Source organism: Dreissena polymorpha, chromosome 1 (assembly GCF_020536995.1).
Source record: "Dreissena polymorpha isolate Duluth1 chromosome 1, UMN_Dpol_1.0, whole genome shotgun sequence".
NCBI classification, from domain to species: Eukaryota; Metazoa; Mollusca; class Bivalvia; order Myida; family Dreissenidae; genus Dreissena; species Dreissena polymorpha.
The window spans coordinates 175,065,210-175,086,387 of record NC_068355.1 but is presented as its reverse complement, the minus strand read 5'-3'; the positions used below and the strand labels follow the sequence as shown (position 1 = coordinate 175,086,387).

The window sequence follows — 21,178 nt, the reverse complement described above, 5'->3', positions numbered from 1 at the left end:
TGCCCAGTTTTCTCAGAACTCGACTCATATATACCAACCTATAAATACAATAATTTTCATTTATATGTGACACGGCGTGAATCAATTTAAATTGATTTTAAGTGAGACCATGCCAAACCCTTATTTGGCTTGAATAAGAAATAAAGAAGTTGTTCCTTTTTCTTTTCAACCGCGAAAACAACTGGGTTATCATTAAAACTACTCAGTAGAAATGTATTGCAATCAACACGTTTAACATCAAACCTACATATGCAATCATTTTTAATGTTTATGTGGTACAAGTTCGTTGATTATTATTTATTATATGATTAAGAAAATGCTCGTTACTTATTCGAGTTATATAACGAATAAGGTATTATTTTCTTACTCAATCCCGACAAATGATATTTTAAAAAATACAAATATGTTTAAAAACGGTTTTCAGATGAGTGGTGTGAAGATCATTTTCAATGAAGAAATTCCAGTTCGATTCGAACAGAAAATCGTATTTTAAGGCTACGTAAATCATTAACAATTATCGTAAAACATAAAGTAAGTGTATACGATTAACTTTATGTAAAATTTTACTAGTCCAGTTATTTCATTTTAATAGGTTATTAATGGTTTAATAGGTCATATAGTTAACAAGAAATTAATCGTGATTTCTTCACAGATTTTTGAAGTCCGAAAATCACGTGTGTTTTTTTCGCTCGTGCAGACCATCCGGCGACCTACGGCCTTCGCACACCATAAGGGGCTACTAGAACCTACAGATCGGCCCTTGTCTTGATTGTTTCTAGCCCCGAAGTTAGCGCTACTGTTGCGCTATGTATACGTACAGATTAACGGTGTATCCGGATACCTGCATTCTTAGCAAATAATAATGGGTCGTGAGGGCCAACAAAATAGCTGTGGTTTTCTCGATGGGAAGTCACAACTGCGGTTTCTCGCTCGTGTAGACCAAATGTATTTCCGGAGACATTCAACTTTTTTAAACGAGTATGGGTCGTAATTTTCCCGTTTATTTTCTGGCCTACGGTTCATCCGGCAGCCTTTAAGTTGACACCCGAATACGGATTCATAACACGTACAAAACGAACTTGTTCTCGATAGAAACCAGTTGTACGCGCAATTCATTCCTTTTTTCATATTATGCCGCGGAAAAGGTACACGGTTATCATAAACAAGAAGAAATGTGTTTTAATAAATGCATGTATGTTTAATCGCAAAACTTAATATACATCACATCTGTTGATTTGTAGTGCACTTTTTTATTAATTCTTACGTAATTCGGTTTGAATAAGAGTAAATGAACTGGTTAATTTTTTTCTTTAATTTAAATATTCGTTGTTTTCTGAATTTTGATCGATTGCGTATATTTACCATAATCTCAACAAATATCAATCGTCTGCAACTATTTTAACAAATGTCTTTAACCTCCATAGTGTCTTATTTTCGATGTTTTATCCACATCGTACTGAAAGTAAGTTTATATGCTAAGAAATTGTACAAGTTTTTGATACCGAAAAGAAAATTGCATAAATTATCAGTCATTGTCAATGGCAGGCAGCTCGTAAGGTGATTAACCGTTCGTAGTCTCTAGAATAATCGACGGATCGACTTTAATGGCGTCATAAAAGCCAGTCTTCCTCGGTACGCACGTCATCTTGGAGCCAGACGTCTGTGCATACTTTAAGACGTTTACAGTGCCGTGGTTGGGCTCGATCCGGATGGCGTCAAGGGAATACATGGAGGGATCCTCGTCGAAGTAGTTGAAGGGCTGTAGGACGAAGGAGAGCCCCATCCCGGGGGTTGTAGTCACTGGAAGGTCCTCCTTGTGGGGGATGTGGTGCACGCCCATGGTGACCCAGACGACCAGGTCCTTGAGTAAGGAATATTTCAAAACATTACATTCTAGAGAGAGCGTTGATACTTTACAGTCAATCAAGAACTCAAAGATGGAACATCTTGCTTAGTTTAAAGTTGCTCACCCGACTGATATCCAATTAAATAACAGAGTTTTTGTTAATTTTTGTCTAGCATTAATACATAAAGCATGGACGCAAATTGTCGTTTTATACCATATTTAATTATTCAAGTAAGTCAGAGTTAGCGAGACTCCGGTTAGTGAGCTTACTGAGCTTCCCACAACAATAAAATAACTGAAAATAAATCAAATCCATATATGATCACGTACTATTCATGTACCTGGTCAACAATACTTTCATCGTCATCTATGAAGCGCTGGAAGTTCACGACCGGATCGTACACGTCGAATTCGGTGTACATGGAGCTGCTGTGGGCCTCTTCCGGCTTGTGGCGGGTCACGGCCGTCTGGTACCGCGCCCAGTTGATCGCCGGCTCCTTGTTCCGGCCCTCTGGAAGTATCTGCTTCATCATGCCCTGGTTGATCAGTCTGCAGAAAACATACGGGGTTAATGTACACCTTTTACTACTACTTTGACTTACGGGTTGTTATCTGGTGAAGTGCGGGGTTTTAAATTTTAAAGTTTTATCTGTCAGTTTGCATGGGTGTATAAAAAGTCTATTAGGTAATTGTGGTTTTAACGATGTGTGACTGAATCAAGAGGTAAGGGATGTAGACTTATTTTTTATTTTGTTTTTAGTAAGAGTTACAGATATGTTTATACAAAATTGGAAAACTGAATTGAGTGAATCAACTAGAGCAAAAACATACATATGATATCCGATTTTAAATCCTATTTAAGTGATTTAAACATTCCAAAGAACACAATGGCCCTCTCTAGTTTAAGAGTCTCTGCATATAGGCGTAAAATTGAAACGGGTAGATGGCAAAAACCAATAGCTATTCTTTATGAAGATAGAACATGTCCTAAATGCAATGTGTTAGAAGATGAATATCACTTTGTTATGGATTGTATATAATATACTGATGTTAAAAAAAGCTTATTTAAAACCATGTTATTACGTAAGCCCAAATATGTTACAATTTATAGATTTATTGATCTCTCAAAATAGTAATATTGTTAAAAAATTATTTATAAAGCATGGGAAATAAGGAATACTTATAATACATATTACGATTAGCGTAGGATTTTTTTGTATATATGAATGCACAGCATCTCGCTGAATATTGTGTTCTCTAAACTACCCCAAACAATATTTGTTTATGTACCGATTTATTTTTGATGTTTATAACTTAAATGACCTGTGACTTTGTTTAATGTATATTGTATATTGTATTTGACATTTCATGTATTCTCATGGGCTTATTGCCTACTGTATTATAAAATCAAATAAACTAAACTATACACCGTGTTAAGTCTTTTGTCAAATATAATTGAAATCTTAATCAGAGCTCAGCGTCTCGCAATTAAACAACACAGGAAACCCATGTCCGCAACCTTAATTATAATGGAAAATCATTGTATGTCATATATATGAATGTTATCAATATATTGCTATGTAACTTAAGTATTTCAAATGTAAAACAATTAAACTTGTTTGCAATAAGTATACATTTGTATCCTACAACAAAGTTATTTGTATAACAAATTAAGGCCCGTTGGACTTAGATAAGGTTTATTCAACAGGTCGCATTTATCCAACCGCTCGTATATGTACATAGGGACTACTTTTTGGCCTTTCACCTCTCGTTAATTTGTTCTTAAATTTGGATAAACATATCAATTGAATGTTCAATTTTCAAATCAATATACCGTATATAAATAAAAGCCGTTATTATCAATCCGAATGCAGCGTTACTTTTTTAATTAAAAAAGAAACTGAACCAAAAGGAGGATTAAACTTATGTCTTCCGCTTGGTAACCGGTCTCTCTTACCGCTTGGTAACCGGTCTCTCTTACCGCTTGGTAACCGGTCTCTCTTACCGCTTGGTAACCGGTCTCTCTTACCGCTTGGTAACCGGTCTCTCTTACCGCTTGGTAACCGGTCTCTCTTACCGCGACGTTAAGAAGCTTATACCATTGCTCATATGTTTAAAAGACCTTATTTTCCTACACAGCTAGACTTAATTTTACTACACAGATGACGAAATCACTTGATTGCGTCATTCAGGTCAACACATTGCGGTGACACATCGAAAATCTATATATAACTTAATTACAAACACACGTGAAATATAACCAATTGCTTTGTTCGGTTTTAAAAATCACATTACTATAAATTTATACTATTGATAGTATAACTGCAATTTTTAAATAAGATTCAAATGCTTATTTCTGAACAAATATTTTCTGCATAATGAACTTATATTTAAAGGTAACTTGAGATTCAGAGCGATAAAAATACGACGGGATCATGTGGCAGGGCTCTAAATAATGTGAGCGAATTGGTCTTAAAGAGGCTAATACACCTTTGTAAAATTATAATAGAAAGAAAAACTTCCTTTGTCTTGAGTTTTGCTTTGAGGGAGCACTTACTTTCACGCAATGATAACGTAAGCTTAAAGTGCGATTCACCTGACCCTAAATCACTTTATTGGTTGAGTTAAAAGAATTTTGGACCTGCATCGCTGCTGATATTATCTCTAAGTAGCAGTTTTAGCAGAGTGATGTTTCATGACATGCTATCTAATATATAAGTAAATGACCTTAGTACCTTTATTAACACATAATTATATATGCTGTAGATCTACCGTTTCGCTACGAAGAACGTTAGTTAAAATTGTTTAAGCTCGTGTACTATGCGAGGATCTGGCGGTTGGGTGACTCGAAAACTGGAAAATATATGGTCATATAGACCGCATTCATCAGATATATCGGATAAGTTTCATATCTATCTTTCACATTTATACTAAATTATTGTTATATTTCAAAAGGATGAGAAAATGTTTCGATAATTTTAATTAACATTAGTGAATATTTTCTTATGTATTGCCTGCTTACTATAACAGCATTAAACAGCGAGTTCTGCATTTCTGATTCACTAAAAATAGTGGGTTATATCTGGTAAAAAGTGTCCAGTAATCGGGAATAGAAGTGTCATTGTCATTGAGATGATCGGTTAAAAAAGTGTTCAAGAACATTTGGCATCCGACTCTTTTAAACATTTAAATTATCTCAAATACGTAAGTAAACTAAAATGTAAAATGTTGCAACATTAATGGACATATTGATCTGTGGTCATCTTATTCATGCTGATTATCGGTGAAAATTTATCGTGTTTTTACGTATTCTACCGTTTTTCTGCGAGTTTCTTTCTACGTTATACGACGTGATATTCCCTTAATCGACCAAACAATGTTCCGTGTCTGAAAAGCATGCAAAACAAGCTTAAGAACTCTTCTCTCGCGCGTAGCTTTTTTTTTTGTTCCTTGTTATCCAAGGGCCATCCTTATCAAAGTATCCGCATACCAGGCGTGATATGTGATGTCTGACCTAAACCATTTGACGCTTATATATAGGAATACTAGTATATAAACCAAATTTTTGAAAGCACGGTAAACACGTGAGTAAACGCAGTGAAATTATTCATTAAGTGTAAAAAAGTGATAAAGGCTGTTGATTATAAAACGCATTATGTATTGTGGCATGCTTTAGTGGTACATTAATGAGTCCAAGCTCTACGTGTATTTCTTTACCTGTATGCTCTGTGGTTCCCGTATTTGTCAGTGGTTGCATTGTTATAAAACACGTGGTAACTTGGGTTTTCAAAATTAAACTTGTAAGCGGCCTTCTTTTCAGTGTCTATGATTTCTCGTTCAATCATTCCCTGACTAAAGTTGTCGTTGTTGGCCGAGAACTCATTTGTGGCCGTTTCCACTTTGACGTGGATCATCTCGTAACGATTGGACGTCCCGTTTATGTCAAGGTCAACTTTGAAGTTGAACATGTGGGAGTGGTAGTTGGCTGAAATAAAATCTTGGATTTGGAATCCGTACTTTCTCTCCATTTCTGAGAACGCATTACCCAAAACGTACCCTGTAGACATTCCTTTAGTTTCTAGGACGCCGTTTTGAAAAAATTTGAAGTCAAAGATGTAATCGTAATTTTCAATTGTTACAATAGTTCTCAGAACAAGAATGGAATTCTCCATCCCTTCGTAAAAAGCGCCTTCTGTTTTGGAGTACGAATGGTGACGGCGGATAGGCTCTCCGGTGTTCAGCTCAAACAAGCAGAAGACATTTTTCACGACAAGCGGTCTCTCGGAGGTCTCGGTCACGTGTTTTGTATCAAAGAACATCGCGTGATCTGGACAGTCCGCGCCTGGAACGAGACCCGTTCCAGAAGGACCAATCAATTCGGCTGAATCCATGTAATCGGAAAACCTCTGTTGGGGGCTGTGCCCGGTGTAGAATACTGATATTTCCTGCAGACCGAGCTCATATACGATTCGTTCGCCGTCGAATTTGATGTCATAAACTTGCGGTCCGTACGCGGTCGACATTCGAAAATCGAACGACCATTTCATGTAATGCACATGTCGCCCTTTCACTGTGTACCGTTTACCGTCCGGCTCAACATGTATTGGCGCGCGCTTCTTGGCTGCTTCCGGTACTGCACCTCGCTGATTCATCGTAGAGAACAAGTTCCGGTCTACCACTGGAAAAGATCGCGTGGTGCATTTGGGTGCTATGGTTTTAGCTTCCTGCAATGTCTTGAACTGTTTTCCTTGAAACCACACGATTTCGATATTTGTCTGCCCGTGATAGAATCCTACAAGTACAGAAAAGTCCACAGGGTGCAGAACGTAATATTCCACGTCGTAGTTTAGCCAGTACCATGTCTTGCGCATGTTCGTTCCGCTGGATGCCGGGGAGAATGTGGATGCGTACACGAAGGTCAGACACTTGTCGCCGCAGTCCTTTACACTAGACCCGTAGCAGCTTCTAAATATATCTCCAAACTCGCTGTGCACAGTATTGGTAAGGTTTGCTATCACTGAACCGTAATCATCGTCAGTCATAGGTCGATAAAAGTACGGTAACGATGCGTTGATTCCCGGAACCGGATGATGGTAGCTCGGATTCGGAAGAGGCCCCACGACGATTTCGTTTATCTGTTGGTCGGATGATTTCCCGCGTATTATGATAACCTTGGCTTCCCTCGCCGGCTGTCTGCCCCTTTGGTCTAAATGCGCGATCACCTCCGACTTATTGGGAAGATGCAGCTCAGCCATGAACACGAAATTTGCATTGGTCTTATTGGCGGACGGTCTTACCAAATCAAACTCCGGTCTAGAGTAAAGGTAATTAGTCAACGCTTCAATCTCCTTTTCCGTAAGGTCCTGGAATACCGTCGGGTTTTGAGATTCCTGCTCAGAGACGTCCTGCTGTATGACGTCACAGTCATCTACTTTCGGATGCGCATTACGGTCGCGGTCATCGTCTTTAAAGATTATAACGATTAAAGCGACGACGAGGCCTATGCAGACAACCGACAGTATCACCGTGGAGAAGAGGAGGCATCTGTTTGACCGACTTCCGCTCCCCATAATTGAAACTGAACGCGCTGAAACAGACAAAACGCCAATAACGACTAGAAAGTCATCACAGCTTTTCTAGTTGCCAGTAGACGATTCAAAGGGGCGACTCGTGAATATTATCCTTACGTAGGTTATTTTTTGTCCGCCAAGTTCATAAATAACAGCAAGAACCTAGCCTCAATAAGTGTGCAATGCGATGCATGTTACAGTATTTTGTTGAAAGCTATGACACATAATTATTTACAGAGGATAAAAGATAATGTCCGTTTGTCGATGCATGATTTTAAACGTTATCAACGCCGGAATTTAACAGTCGGCTTGACAAATAAAGCTGTTTTTTTTTCCCCAAGAGCTGCCATTGCGCTGGTTCAAACACACGTCCCTGTCTGTTAATAGTGTTTGGTTCTGATATATTGCCCACGTACATGTATGAAATTTAACAGTTGCTAGATATCCGTGATTGACATAATAACCCAAGGCTATTAAGTCAAACAACATTATAAATGTAAAAAAATAAAAGAAAACACCACCATCCCCCCCAAACAACATCCGTAAAAAAATGACATACAATCATTGTGATAGATTCTACAAATTTCTGTTTGAAAATATCGCCTCGATGCATTGTTTTAAAAGCAGCATATCCATTCTTCTTATAAGAAAAATAATAACATCAGTTTGTATATTCGTTCAAAATATTTAGAGAATTTTCTGTGTTCGTTTACTCTTTTTATGTTATTATTTTGTTGTGTTTTTTCCATAGAAAATGAAGTTTTCGATGTCAAAAACGTATGCAGCTATAAATGTGAGCTAAATAATTGTACTCGATACCGAAATAGTTAAAGTCAACTTGTTTATGGTCAAAATGAACACGAAATATTGGGCACAACCGAAAATATGCGACGTAAGCCGCTTTCCAAACGACCACAGAGAAGTTGTTGGGAAAAATATTTATATATTTTACCATATTTTCCAATTGCACAATTAATATTTATAAAGAGTTAAAAACCTTAACAAACTGATTAATTAAATATTAAAACTAGTAAAAGCATAATGTAACGGTCAATATGACATTGAATGACGGTCTTCTACCTTGAGGAACACATTTTATACAATTTAAAATAACTCAAACTTACAATAGTAATACAAATCTTACGGTTTTACTTGGAAACCAGCGATAATGTCACAAAACTCCAAATGAAATTCAACGCAATCGATGAGCAAGATTGTAAACAGACAAACTGTCTGCACTCGTTTTATATGTACCTTATTTATCTTGCATGTTTGCATACTGGGTGTCCTTATCTATCCCGCAAGACCCGGATGAAACAAGTACTCAAAGCACGCATGGAGATTTTGTTATTTTCGTGAACATACTGCAGAGGTTCCGGTTCGAACAGGAATATGGTGGTTAATACAACTTGGACGGCGTTTAAACACGCATGCTTACCGCATGATCGTTTGACGTCCTGGCGACGTCACGATAGTTTTGTTATTGAACGCTCAGAATGCGTTTGACGTATTGTGCAGAGGTTCTAACGTAAACGTCAATTTGGTAAATCTGCTTGAAAATATAAGTTTGATATATTCGATATAAGTGTTGTTAAACGATATTACGTTAATTAGCGCATATCTTTCTTTAAATGATGAAATAAACATACAGACAATGCGCTTCAATGTATGAGCATATTATGCAAAACAATAAATAAACACTATCATCAAAATGTTATGTATTTATTTTAAGAATTTTCAATATGATAACACACAAACGAACCTTTCTTTCTCAGCACTAGTGTACCACTTGCTTGCAATTCACCTATTGTCTTAACATGTGTATTCTTATACAATGTACAATATTCAGTGTAGGCATTTGTGATACCAGACTTAAAAATTATCAGCGTGCTACGCAAAAGCAAGCCACATACAATCGGCATCGTTACTTGGACTTATGTTTATCATACAAGATGTGCATGTATGCATTAAGAGATTGTGTCGCGACCGAATTGAGAGCTTCCGTTTGTATCTTCGGGAGTTTGTTTTATTTATGTTTTCCCAGACCGAGTATCAAATAAACACACGTGTGCAGATCCCCGCATGTATTTCCGAATATAAATATTATAGAGTATTATACAAGATGAAATGAGATTATTATTTACTAATCAACTAATATTTAGTTCCTATAATTTTTATAATAAAGCATTACTTATGATATATATACGTCTAACTCGTTTATTAATGAATCATTATACACAACCCTTCTTTACAAACACAATAATCTGTGATTCAATATATAAAATTCTTCAATTACACATGTAGATGAAGCAAATCCCTTAATACCCATAATGCAGAGTGAGAATTGCTTATGGGCCAAGCGACTTCTAGGAGCCCAATGAAAGCGTGACGATGTATTTCTTTTTACTAACTTTTTATAGCCTTATTTTAATGACCATTAAACGACATCGTCAATTTATTTTTGTTTTGCCAGCATTAGAACTGCTAAGCTAAATAAAACGAATGATATCAACAATGACCAGGCATTCTAGAATGCAGTAGGTCGACTAGGGACCTGGGGCGTTGGCTTAATCCGCGACTAGTTGCAGCCTGATATAGGCAACTTTGTCGTTGACCGTATATGTGTAAATGGTCACAATTGCTGTAACGATTTATTCATTTATTTATGTCATGGTTTGATTTCTTTTGTGTCACAGTTTAATGTCCGAAAATGTAGAATATTATGCATTACAGTCCTTCGTGGATGATATGCGTTGTTATTACGATAAAACACAAAAATACACTATCTTTCTAACTGCGTTTTAAGACGAAATGACAATGTGTTTTTTTTAATTTTGTTATTTTAAGTCATGGCAAGAAATTGCTTTAAAGTGTAACAAGAAAGAGCACGTTTTTAAACACAATAAACGTAACTCCCGTAAACATTGCAACGAATGGACTCCCAAACAAAAAACATAAACAAAACATGTCAATAGAGTTTGTTTTAAATTGCGAGTGGATTTAAGCTTCCAATAACGCTACGAAATACATAGACTCATATCGGTAGATAACAGACCGCGTGTAATGTACAAATAACTTAAGATAAAACTCCATGATTGATAAGAAAAGGCACTTATAATCGTATACCATTTTAAGGCTTCCTGTTTTCCATTAATCTTGATTTGTAATCAAAGCCCTGACTTGATTCTCTCTATGTAGCCCATTTTATGTTCGGAAATATTCAATCTGGCGGAACATGTTTTTTTTTTAAATTTAATCAGCTACTGAGCATGGTCAAAACTGGGTTCCTCAAAGCTCTGTAATTGGTCTTCAAGAGATTGTATAAAACATTCAAAGAATATCTCCTCTGTATGCAGAAGAAACATCCATTTCGTGTACTTGCTCATATCCAACCGGAATAGGAATTGTACACAACCTTGATTTAAGTCTTATAAAAACCTGGGCAAACCGATTGCTTGTATACTTAATTCCACAACACATGAGGCTATTCTATTTACAACACAATTAACTTTTCCCCTCCCATGTTTTATTTGTCATATTGTGCTTGCCCAATTCGTTGAAAGTCATAAAGATAATGGTCACGAATTCCGCTCTAATGGCAAATGTCACGATTATGTATTCAGTATACTGTCCAACCTGTCAACAGCGGTAAGTCGTACCAATGCGACCGTTGAAGACGGGTGACCGCTGTTCTTAGGTGACCACTTTTTATTTAATAGTCAGTTTTTGGTATAGCTTGGTTGTAACCCAACCCACTCGTTTGCACAGGGAAAATGTAAAAAAAAGCTCTCAGTCAATATAAAATTATAATAACATTAATTATTTATTTTAAATAATACAACTTAATATATTATAAATTTATTTAAATTTATACATATTTTAAAACTTACGAATATTTCAAATAGAATATAAGTGTCAATTCGTGAATCTCGTTAAATCAGAAAATCCGCCAGTTCGCTTTACGTTCATAACTTTTTAACGGTCGTTTTTAAATGTGTGTTTTGCAAAAATAGACGGTCTCTAATTCTTAAATCGCCTGCACATAGCAACACCCGCTAACTAATTGTTGTTGTTGACACCTTTTTAACACTCAATTGTTTGATTTCTCAAACAAGGCCGCATACATCATATCAAAGTGGATTTATCAGATTATTTAGCCACAATGAAGATGCACAAAAAACGCTATGACGTCAAAGGTAAGATATAACAATGCAGATTGATTTAAGTGTGTTCTGTTTGAAAATCAAAATGACTACCATGTAACCGCTGTACACAGGTTAAAATTAAATAGTTTTCGGAGTGAAAATACTGGCCGATTGTCGCAATAGCAAGGTGTCCGTTATACTCAGGTGTACGAACGAATCATTCTCAACAGGGGGAATTAAGACAGACCGCTATGCAGGTGACCGCTATTTCCAGGTGACCGCTAAGTAAGATTGAACTGTTGTCGAATCATCAACAAAAGTGCGTGGCATCATGCGCATATTGAAATACATCGTGCCTAGTTAGACTATGAACCAACTTTATATTCCGCACTGAAGGCCAATTTAAGAGCAAGCAAGTGTCGTTTGCGATAATTGTTCCATGTACGCGAAAGAAAGTTAAGAACACAAATCGTAACGAAACGGCTTAAATAATAACCGATATTACCAAATCTATTTCTTTGCCTAATATGTGTCCTAACATAAACTGGCATACCTAAGCAGATAGTCAAGCAGATAACAAGGGAAATTACCAATTTTACATGAATAAGTTAGTGTTTATTGGTCACGCACTATCTGAGCGAGGGAAAGGGGCAACGCCAGTCAAGGTCGATACTGTAGTAAAACGCGACTGAGCCGCGAATCGGAAGTGAAGTTCGAAGTTTCCTCGATTAAGTGAATTTGTGCGAAATGTCCATAATGGTTAAATGATATGTTTAAATAAAAAACCGTTTAAAATAGGGTCGGTCTCAACTAAACGCGTTCAAAGAATTAAAATAAAGAACTTTGGATAGGAGCTCCAGAGGGATCTTAACTGATGTTGAGAGGAGATACTCACACACTGAAAAAGATGGATTATGCGTAGTGTTGGCACTAGAGCGTTTTCATCCATGTCTTTACAGTATCGAGTTCGAGCTTCTTACTGACCACAAGCCACTTGAATATATTTACGGACCAAGGTCGAAACCGTGAGATAGAGTTCAGCGATGGGTTCCAAGACTGCAACAGTATCGATTTACGGTTAAATATGTGAACGGTCGAGACAATATTGCAAACGCGTTGTCGCGACTTCCACTCAAGCACAGTTCTATGACAATATATCGTGTAGATGACCATGAATACATTAATTTTGTTGCGCGCAAAGCATCACCCAGTGCTATGACCACTCGAGAAATAGAGGAGGTATCATTTCGTGATGCTGATATAAGCAGATTACGAGATAGTATGACGTACGAGACGTGGGATAAACATGAGCAAAGTCACTCATACATACAGATCAACGATGAACTATGTGTTATTGGTTACTCAATTAGTACGAGAATCGTTGTCCCGCGAGAATAACGCAAACGCGTTTTAGACTTAGGCCGATAAGGGTTCGGGAAATACCTTAGAAATTCAAAGATTTTAAAATGGTGTAAATGCACCGATAGAGTAGCGTGTAATTTAATGTTGTTCACTAGAGACAACCCACATGGTGATTGATCAGTGGATGCTGGTAAATTTCAATAATACTGACATGTGTATCTATGATTTTGGTATCAAATGGTCTATAAAATGGAATGGTTGCTTGTTAATGTCAAGCGGACGATTAATTTGAATTGTTTGAGAACATTACACTTACTAGCAGCATGCTATTTTATTGATATGGATAAAATGTTTTAACTTTTGATGTTTTGTTTTCATAAACTGTGTCCAGATTGCTTGATACATGCATGGTGTAATTTGTACTTATGAATTGCGTGTGAATGTTTGGGTTTAGGTTTTCAGAGTCTGATTTGTATGCTTGAAAGGTAAGGATGTTAATAAACTAGTAGGTACTTCAATGGTAGTGGAGCCTTCAAGGGTGTTCCTTAAATGGTTTTAAATATTGTATTATGTAGAAGAAACACTATACAAACGATTATATTCTAGGACCAATACACACTGAACTATTCGGGGTCTGTCATTTCGTCGTTTGTTGACATATAGTACAATTTAACTAATTAATGAAAAACGTTTACTTATATCTTGCATTCACAGCCGCTCTAAAACTATTGATATTAACGACTAGCGAATCACCGGCATACTTCTGCGTTGAAGATGGACCAACACTAACAATATTTGGGACCGTCGCCTTTATGCAGCTGTGGAGAAGTTGAGTCGGGATAACACTTCTTTTTTCACTTGCTCACTTTTTATTGCACAACTTACAGCATTTTTTGCTGCGCTACAATCGATATTACCATTAAACTGCGAATTCCGGCAATAAAAAATAAGATCATGATTGAAACAACAATTTTTCTACATGTTCAGCAATTTATAATTTCATAATCTTACAGTAGTTTAAGCTAGACTTGTTATTCTCTAGACAGGCCTCGTTTGTTTGCCCCATGTGTATGTCGTTCACGTGCTTATTACACGATTATTAATTATTCATACATTTTATTACATTACTTATCTTCCGTTATCTTATCAAAGCTAGGTGGGCAGTTGGACAGGCTGCGTTTCGGAATGCATAGACTGTTGCTTGTCTTCCGGTTGACTGCTGCTACATGCGGTTTCTAGGGCATGTTTTCCTAGATTTTCGCACCAATGTATTTGACATCCCTTACATATTCAAGCTTCCATCAATGAACTACGTACACTTACTTCATGGGAACACATCACTAAATTGCTGGTTAAATATGGTGGCCTTTATTTTGGGGTCACTGTGTGCCAAGCCTTCTCTCTTAAGCGAGGAGACACCAGAGCTGTCGGAGTGCTTACTCTTATTGAAAGAATGGACTTTCTTTTCATGATTGTCAGGTGTCAGGATGTTAACTGCTGTAAGCTCGCTTGCACTCGTACTTGGAGTTTGTACGCAGCTAATTGTAGTGCTCCTTGTCTCAGTTGCCATTGGATTCACAGGCTTTCCTGTATGCACGCTTTCTCTGGTTACAGCCGTCTTATTATGTATTCACCCAAGGTTGACTGTATCTTGATAAAGTCATATTTGATGGTATATTCTATCCATGGCTGTCATGCAGAATTACTTAAAGTTGGACCAAAGCGTGTCGATATCCGTCTTCTCGCCGAATCTGGAAGTGATTTCAGATGAAAAATTGCTGGCCATTTGTCTGAGACCTGCCATTATTGATTGTTTCCATAGGATGATTTTGTGGCTGATTGGTCATTGTTTGGATACTCTAGCAGTTGACTTTTCTATCAGAGATGGTCCGTTTGTAATGAAGAGGTCGAGTGTATTGTTGTTTCTTGTTGGTCTAAAACGACTGCAAATTTAGTCTGAATGGCGACCAGTGACTGCAAATAAATGTTTAAGTAGTAATAAAAAATTTGCCGCAAATATGTACAAGCACTCTGTTGTGGTCGTTTTAAGTAAGATAGTGTACAATAGCAACAAGCTTGTTTGATTAATGCATAAATACAAGTTCCTGTTTATTTTTCAATTAATAAATTGGCAGTTACTTGTTGTTCCATTATAAATGTATTATACGCTAGTACAAAGCGAGCATTGTTTTTTTAAGATAATACAATTTGACTTAAAAGATGTTGTATTGAAAAAACTACATACCAAGCTGTATTATACATGGTTTTCAAACATGCACTGAATAGTTAAGAATACATAATTGATTAAGTTTAAAGTTTTTCAAAAGATAATATCACCTTGTAAGCACATGTACGTAAATATTCTTGTTGATGATTGTTTTTAGTATTGTTTATGGTGTTACTATTCTTTTACGTGCAAATAAATGATGATAAGTGTGTTATCGTCATACATTACCATGTACGTTTATATATTTACTGAATATATTCATATTATTTACATGCTTCTGCTAGCGGCTAAACCAGGAAAGACAAAGACTGACATATGAATAAGCTCATATGATAACTGATATATCTATGTTTATCTTTATTCAATGTGTTATTAGAAGGTATAAATAAACAATATGGATGATATAACATTTTGTTTAATTGCATTTAAATCTTGAATACACAGCTACAAACTAAGTGTATGCAATTAAACATGTAGTTAAGACTGTGACTTTAGAATTTCAACAAAATTGCTCGTGTTTAGTGCCGGGGTTTAGTGGCGAAATAATTTACATTGATAATCCTGACAATAACAATCGAATTGACACATGACATTATTTTCATTACCTAAATCAGTTTTTTGCTAGAATTAACAGCTTTAGCCAGCATAAGTTGACTTGAGTCAAAAGAAAACAACACAACATGTTTCCTGGGTAGGACCAGTCTTTTGTGTCTTACGTGTGATATGAAAAACGTTTCCATTTAAATGATCAATATCGAGATCTCCGAGTAGCTAAGCGAACACCATATTCACTATGCCGAAGCCACCAAACTGTGTTAGAATTTTAGAGGCTAAAAAAGCACACAACAATCAAATATTTAATCTAAAAGCTTGGCAGATGTAAAACACGTTATCAATGAAAATGATATTTATTTTGTTTGATAAATTATTTTTAATTGAAACAACTATACGGACAAAAGCCCGCCGCTTAGCGGCGGGCGGCGACTGCTTCATACATATGGAATGTTGAAATAACAATAGACATAGGGATGCAACTAAAAAATTCGTCACGCGTCATATATTTTTGCGATGCTATCAATGAACTTTTAAACATCAAAAACACTTCAGCATCTGCTATATCACACGTATATGCATACCTCAAGAAAATGTATACAAACAACATAATTATGCGAATCGCACTAAATATCATCGCATTATATGTTTCCCTCCGCTAAAAACTGTTTTCCTCCCTTGATTATGCTTCCTGTTTCCTTTGTCCCAGTCTAAGTGGGTATAAGCCATAGACTGCTTCACTGCAAAGCGCTTTTTTTTTCCAAACACTATTTTGGTAAACATGACCCGTCTACAATTAATTGACTGAATTGGGAATACTTTCGAATTGATCTGCTTCGAGTTATTCGTTATCTTATTGTTAATTATCAATAATCTCATAAGTCTATTAACGCTTTATTTTTTATAGTTCTCAAATGTATTGACACGGTATCGCTATTCTCGTCTCTTTTTTCAATTGCGCCCCCTACGTCGTGCTTTCATGTCAGAGTACGCGCCGCTCTTAGAAAGCAGTTTTACATGTGATCATGAGCAATATTCTGGTACGTTTTGGTCGTAATCCATCAGAAACACGTTTAATTACAAAATTTAACTTTTTAGTATTTTAGCTTATTTTAAACTTTCTTACACCTGGTCTGCTCGCACTGCGACGATCTCCCGATCGGTTTCATATCACTTCATGAAGTTTAGGCCTGAACCCATTAAATCTAATACTGTCGAATTTTCGTACCAAAATCTTTCGTAACAATTCTTCTAGATTGTACGAAAATAAAACAAAAACAGGAGATTAACAGAACGTCTTCACCATTTATCAAATTTTAAGATTAGTGTTGGTTTTCCGTTTTAGAAGCTTTTGTGCCAAAAGCTGTGCATCACAAAAGTCACTATATTGAGCAAAACTGACAGTTTTGGTTTCCAGAAATCAACAACGAAGAAACCATGAACATTCAAAGTTTCCAACAGATAAAGATATAAGCAATGGTGATCTTATTTTATGGTTCTGTTGGTTTACTCGGATGGAACATATTCGATTTTAATAGAACTTTTGAGAGTCAATATATATATGTCTTAAAGGGATCTTTTCACGCTTTGGTAAATTGACAAAATTGAAAAAAGTTGTTTCAGATTCGCACATTTTCGTTTTAGTTATGATATTTGTGAGGAAACAGTAATACTGAACATTTACCATGGTCTAATATAGCCATTATATGCATCTTTTGACGATTTTAAAACCTAAAAATTATAAAGCGTTGCAACGCGAAACGATTGAATAATTTGGAGAGTTCTGTTTTTGTCGTTAAATTTTGTGAAACTACGAAGATTGCTTATATAAGGTATAAAATACATCCAGTATGTGTACTCGGGGGAATAGCTCAGTAGGCTAAAGCGTTTTTACTTCAGGACTCTGGCAGGACTCCAGGGGTCACTGGTTCGAAACCTGCTCCGGGCAATGTTCTTTTCCTTTTTTTAATTGTATTCTTGATTTTTTACTGGAGCTTTTACGATCCAATGTTTACATTTATCAATATAAAGCATTTAATGAATAAGTTAAAAAAATGCCAAAATCTGTGAAAAAGACCCTTTAAAATAACAGCTGTGGCATTATACAGTTCAGATGTGCAAACATCTTCAAAAGGTTCTTTAATTTACAATTTGAAGGCAGTTAACAGGTTGAAAAAATACAATAGTTCCCGTGTATGACGACCAGTGCCTGCAAATAAATGTCAAAGTAGTAATATTCAAAGCGCTGTAGGCGCTGAAGGCCTTTGGCTAGATTTAGTGTGCTTGGGAAGAAGTATTGTCCGAATTTCTCCCTTTGTCCGAATTTATACGGATTGTCCCTAGCGGTTGAGTGCAGATGCTCAGAGACTGTAAGAAAATACTATATTTGTGTATATACTGCAGTGTACATAGACGGTGGAGGACTACACGATACTGGTGGTGGGAACGATAACCTTTTGTTCAACTCTACAGATCTAGTATAGGTTCGTCTACATAGGCAGTGAAGATATACAACAACAACAACAAAAACTTGGCCGCAAAAAACTGTAATTATTGACGTCAAATAAATCACTTTCAATAGCCTAAAATAGCGTTTTATGACATAATTGACAGATCAGGTAAACACTCATACTACCTTTGAAATGTGCATACAAAAGAAAATCCACTTACTCTGATAAAGAACGGTGTACAGATTGTGTAATTTCTAACGTAGAAGTTTTCGCGCTCGATTTGCGCGCTCGATCTGCGCAGTGAAATACAACATCCGGTTTCTTCGTCTATTTCCGAGAATGGTCGTGAATAATTGTTGTTGTTTTTTCCATTTTCTTTGTTCTGGAATGTCTTGTTAACGCAAAATAAAATAGCAATATTTTAAAATATGTTTATAAATACTTAGTACCAAGTATAATGTCTTCAAAAAATGTCTCAGAAAAAAAATCTTCTTACTGTCTCCATAAACATTCGTATCTTTTCGGCCTAGACCGTCAAGTGAGGAAATTATTCTTGCATCAATATGCAAACAATAAAAACTATGTCGTAGCCAATGCTTAGCAACACTGTTATGTTATATAACAGAGATATTCTTAAACTTGTAAATGCATCCAAACCTACAACATGTGAACTTGATGCAATACCAACAGTGAGACATCTTTCAGAATCGATACCTATATTGACAGAAATAGTAAATCGTTGCTATCTGGTGTATTCCCTGACACATGGAAAAGCGCCGTGATTAAACCATTGTTGAAGAAGAAAGGTCTCCCTTTGGAATTACCGAACTATCGTCCGGTTTCAAATTTGACATTTCTTTCAAAAAATCTTGAAAAAGCTGCATTAAACCAAATAAATGATCATATTGAGAATAATAATCTCCTTCCACCTTACCAAAGTGCCTATAGAAGACATCACGGAGTCGAAACGGCAATGCTAAGAATGTATAATGACCTTCTAGAAAATATTGATGAATGTTAAGTCACCATCGTGGTCATGCTTGACTTGAGTGCAGCGTTCGACAACATTGACATCCCAATACTTATTCGTATTCTTCAAGACGAGTATGGTATTCATGGCATTCCCTAAAAAAATGGACAAACTCCTATCTCACCAACAGAACAATGAAAGTATTAGTCGAAGAGCCAACATCTGAAACTGAGAAATTACTTTCCGGGGTTCCTCGGGGTTCTTGTGCAGGGCCTCATATATTTACCTTGTATATACCGGCTCTTAACAGAGTGGTTCAAAAATACCCGGCTGATCTTTATGGATATGCGGATGACGATAAGCTAGCATTCAAAATTCAAACAGGTAATTCCGAAAATGAGTCTATTGTTTTTCAGCAACTTAATAGTTGCCTGAACGACGTAATTAAGTGGATGTCAACCTGCAATTAAAAATGAATGAATCAAAAACTGAAATTATTGTATATAGAAACCAGGCAACAGTTGGCGAAATTGAGTACTTCAAGCGTGGTTGTCGGTGGTTGCGAAGTGAAATTTGTCAACAGGAAAGAGACCAACACACTCAACTTTGACAAACACATCCAGAAGAATTGTCAGATCGCACATGCACAACTACGCAATATCAAAGCTATACGAAAACATCTTACAAAAGAGTCTACGGCATCATTAACACATGGATTAGTTCATTCGCATATTGACTTTTGCAATGGTCTTTTTACGGAAGTTCCCGCTTACCAAATCAAGAAGCTACAGCGATTTCAAAATCATGCCGCAAGAGTAGTCCTGAACGCTTCTTGTGAAGAACCTATCACTGATCTCCTCAAAAAGTTACACTGGCTCCCTGTAGAGGCCAGATTGACGTTCAAAGTTTTATTTGAAGTATATCGGGTAATCAATTGTACAGCTCCAGTTTACATAAGAGAATTGTTTGTACCTGCTTGAGGATTATACAAATTAAGGTCATACAATGACACAAAATTCGACATCCCTAGACGACGAACAAAACTAGCTGACAGATCTCTTGCCGTCGTCGGTCCAAAATGGTGGAACAATCGACCTGAGTATCTTAAGGCCTGTCAATATGAAGCCAGTTTTAGATCAAGGCTGAAAACACCTCTTTGGACAATTTTACAAACAATGAGTTTACTTGTAGTATTAGTATGAAGTCTGTATTTTATTTACCAAAATAGTAATTGTCTGTTGATTGTTTTTCACATTCTCGAACATAAATGAATATCGTTAACAAGTTTCGGTCTTAATGCTGAATATGTAATATTGTGAAGCGCAATAGAATATGTAAATATTTTTTTGCGCTATATAAATGCTATGTATTTGTATTAGTATTTGTATATAGTAATGTTCTGTATTTACAAGCCGGGTTATTGAGATCTGCGAAGAACTAATTTTATTGCGCATGAATTAAGTGGTAAGTCGGACTTTTGGGAATTTGGATTTTGGCAGCCAGCCAATTCGGATAGGCTCAGAAATTGGTATCATTACTATGGCCTTGGGGCTACGCCCCAGGCCAAAAACAAGTATGTAAAAGCATTAAGAACCTACCCACTATGTTGTGATCTTCTTTTTAGTTAGACAGTGTAATGCTAAACAGAAGCAACACGCCTGTTCAGGTCATGCATAATCCATTTATGTGATCTCCTGTTTATTGTGTAATAAAAACATTGGCTGTTAATTGTTGTTCCATGATTAATGCTTTATACGCTAGTACAAAACCAGCAATGTTTATTTTTTTAAAGGTATTACACTTTTACTTATTATATCATATTTTGCAAAAAACTGCATGCTATTCTGTATTACACGTGTTTTTCATACATGCATTGCATGGTTTATAATACATAAGTCATTTATTCCACAGTTTTTCCAAAGATAACATCACTTTTTAAGTAAATGTACGTAAATATTTCTGTAAGTTGGTGACAGTGTTTAGTATGACTTATCGTTTACTATTATTTTACGTGCAAATAAATTATGTTAAGCAAGTGTTTTGTATCGCCATACAA

The 21,178-nt window shown here is 36.2% G+C and overlaps 1 protein-coding gene across 6 annotated transcripts; it reads right to left on the bottom strand.

Moving 5' to 3' along the window:
* Positions 1-1,177: 1,177 nt before the first annotated feature.
* LOC127862483 (putative amine oxidase [copper-containing]) lies at positions 1,178-9,313 on the bottom strand. 6 transcript variants are annotated; one of them, XM_052401638.1, is made up of 5 exons: positions 9,179-9,261; positions 8,855-8,968; positions 5,564-7,433; positions 2,188-2,395; positions 1,178-1,861 (listed from the first exon to the last, which is right to left on the bottom strand). In XM_052401638.1, the coding sequence occupies exons 3-5, from the start codon at positions 7,414-7,416 to the stop codon at positions 1,562-1,564; spliced, it is 2,361 nt and encodes a 786-aa protein (XP_052257598.1). In that variant the 5' UTR covers positions 7,417-7,433; positions 8,855-8,968; positions 9,179-9,261; the 3' UTR covers positions 1,178-1,561. The 6 variants fall into 6 exon arrangements, with proteins under 6 accessions (XP_052257598.1, XP_052257613.1, XP_052257622.1 ...); XM_052401653.1 differs by having other exon boundaries at positions 8,855-8,965; positions 9,179-9,202; XM_052401662.1 differs by lacking the exon at positions 8,855-8,968 and having other exon boundaries at positions 9,210-9,313.
* Positions 9,314-21,178: the final 11,865 nt, after the last annotated feature.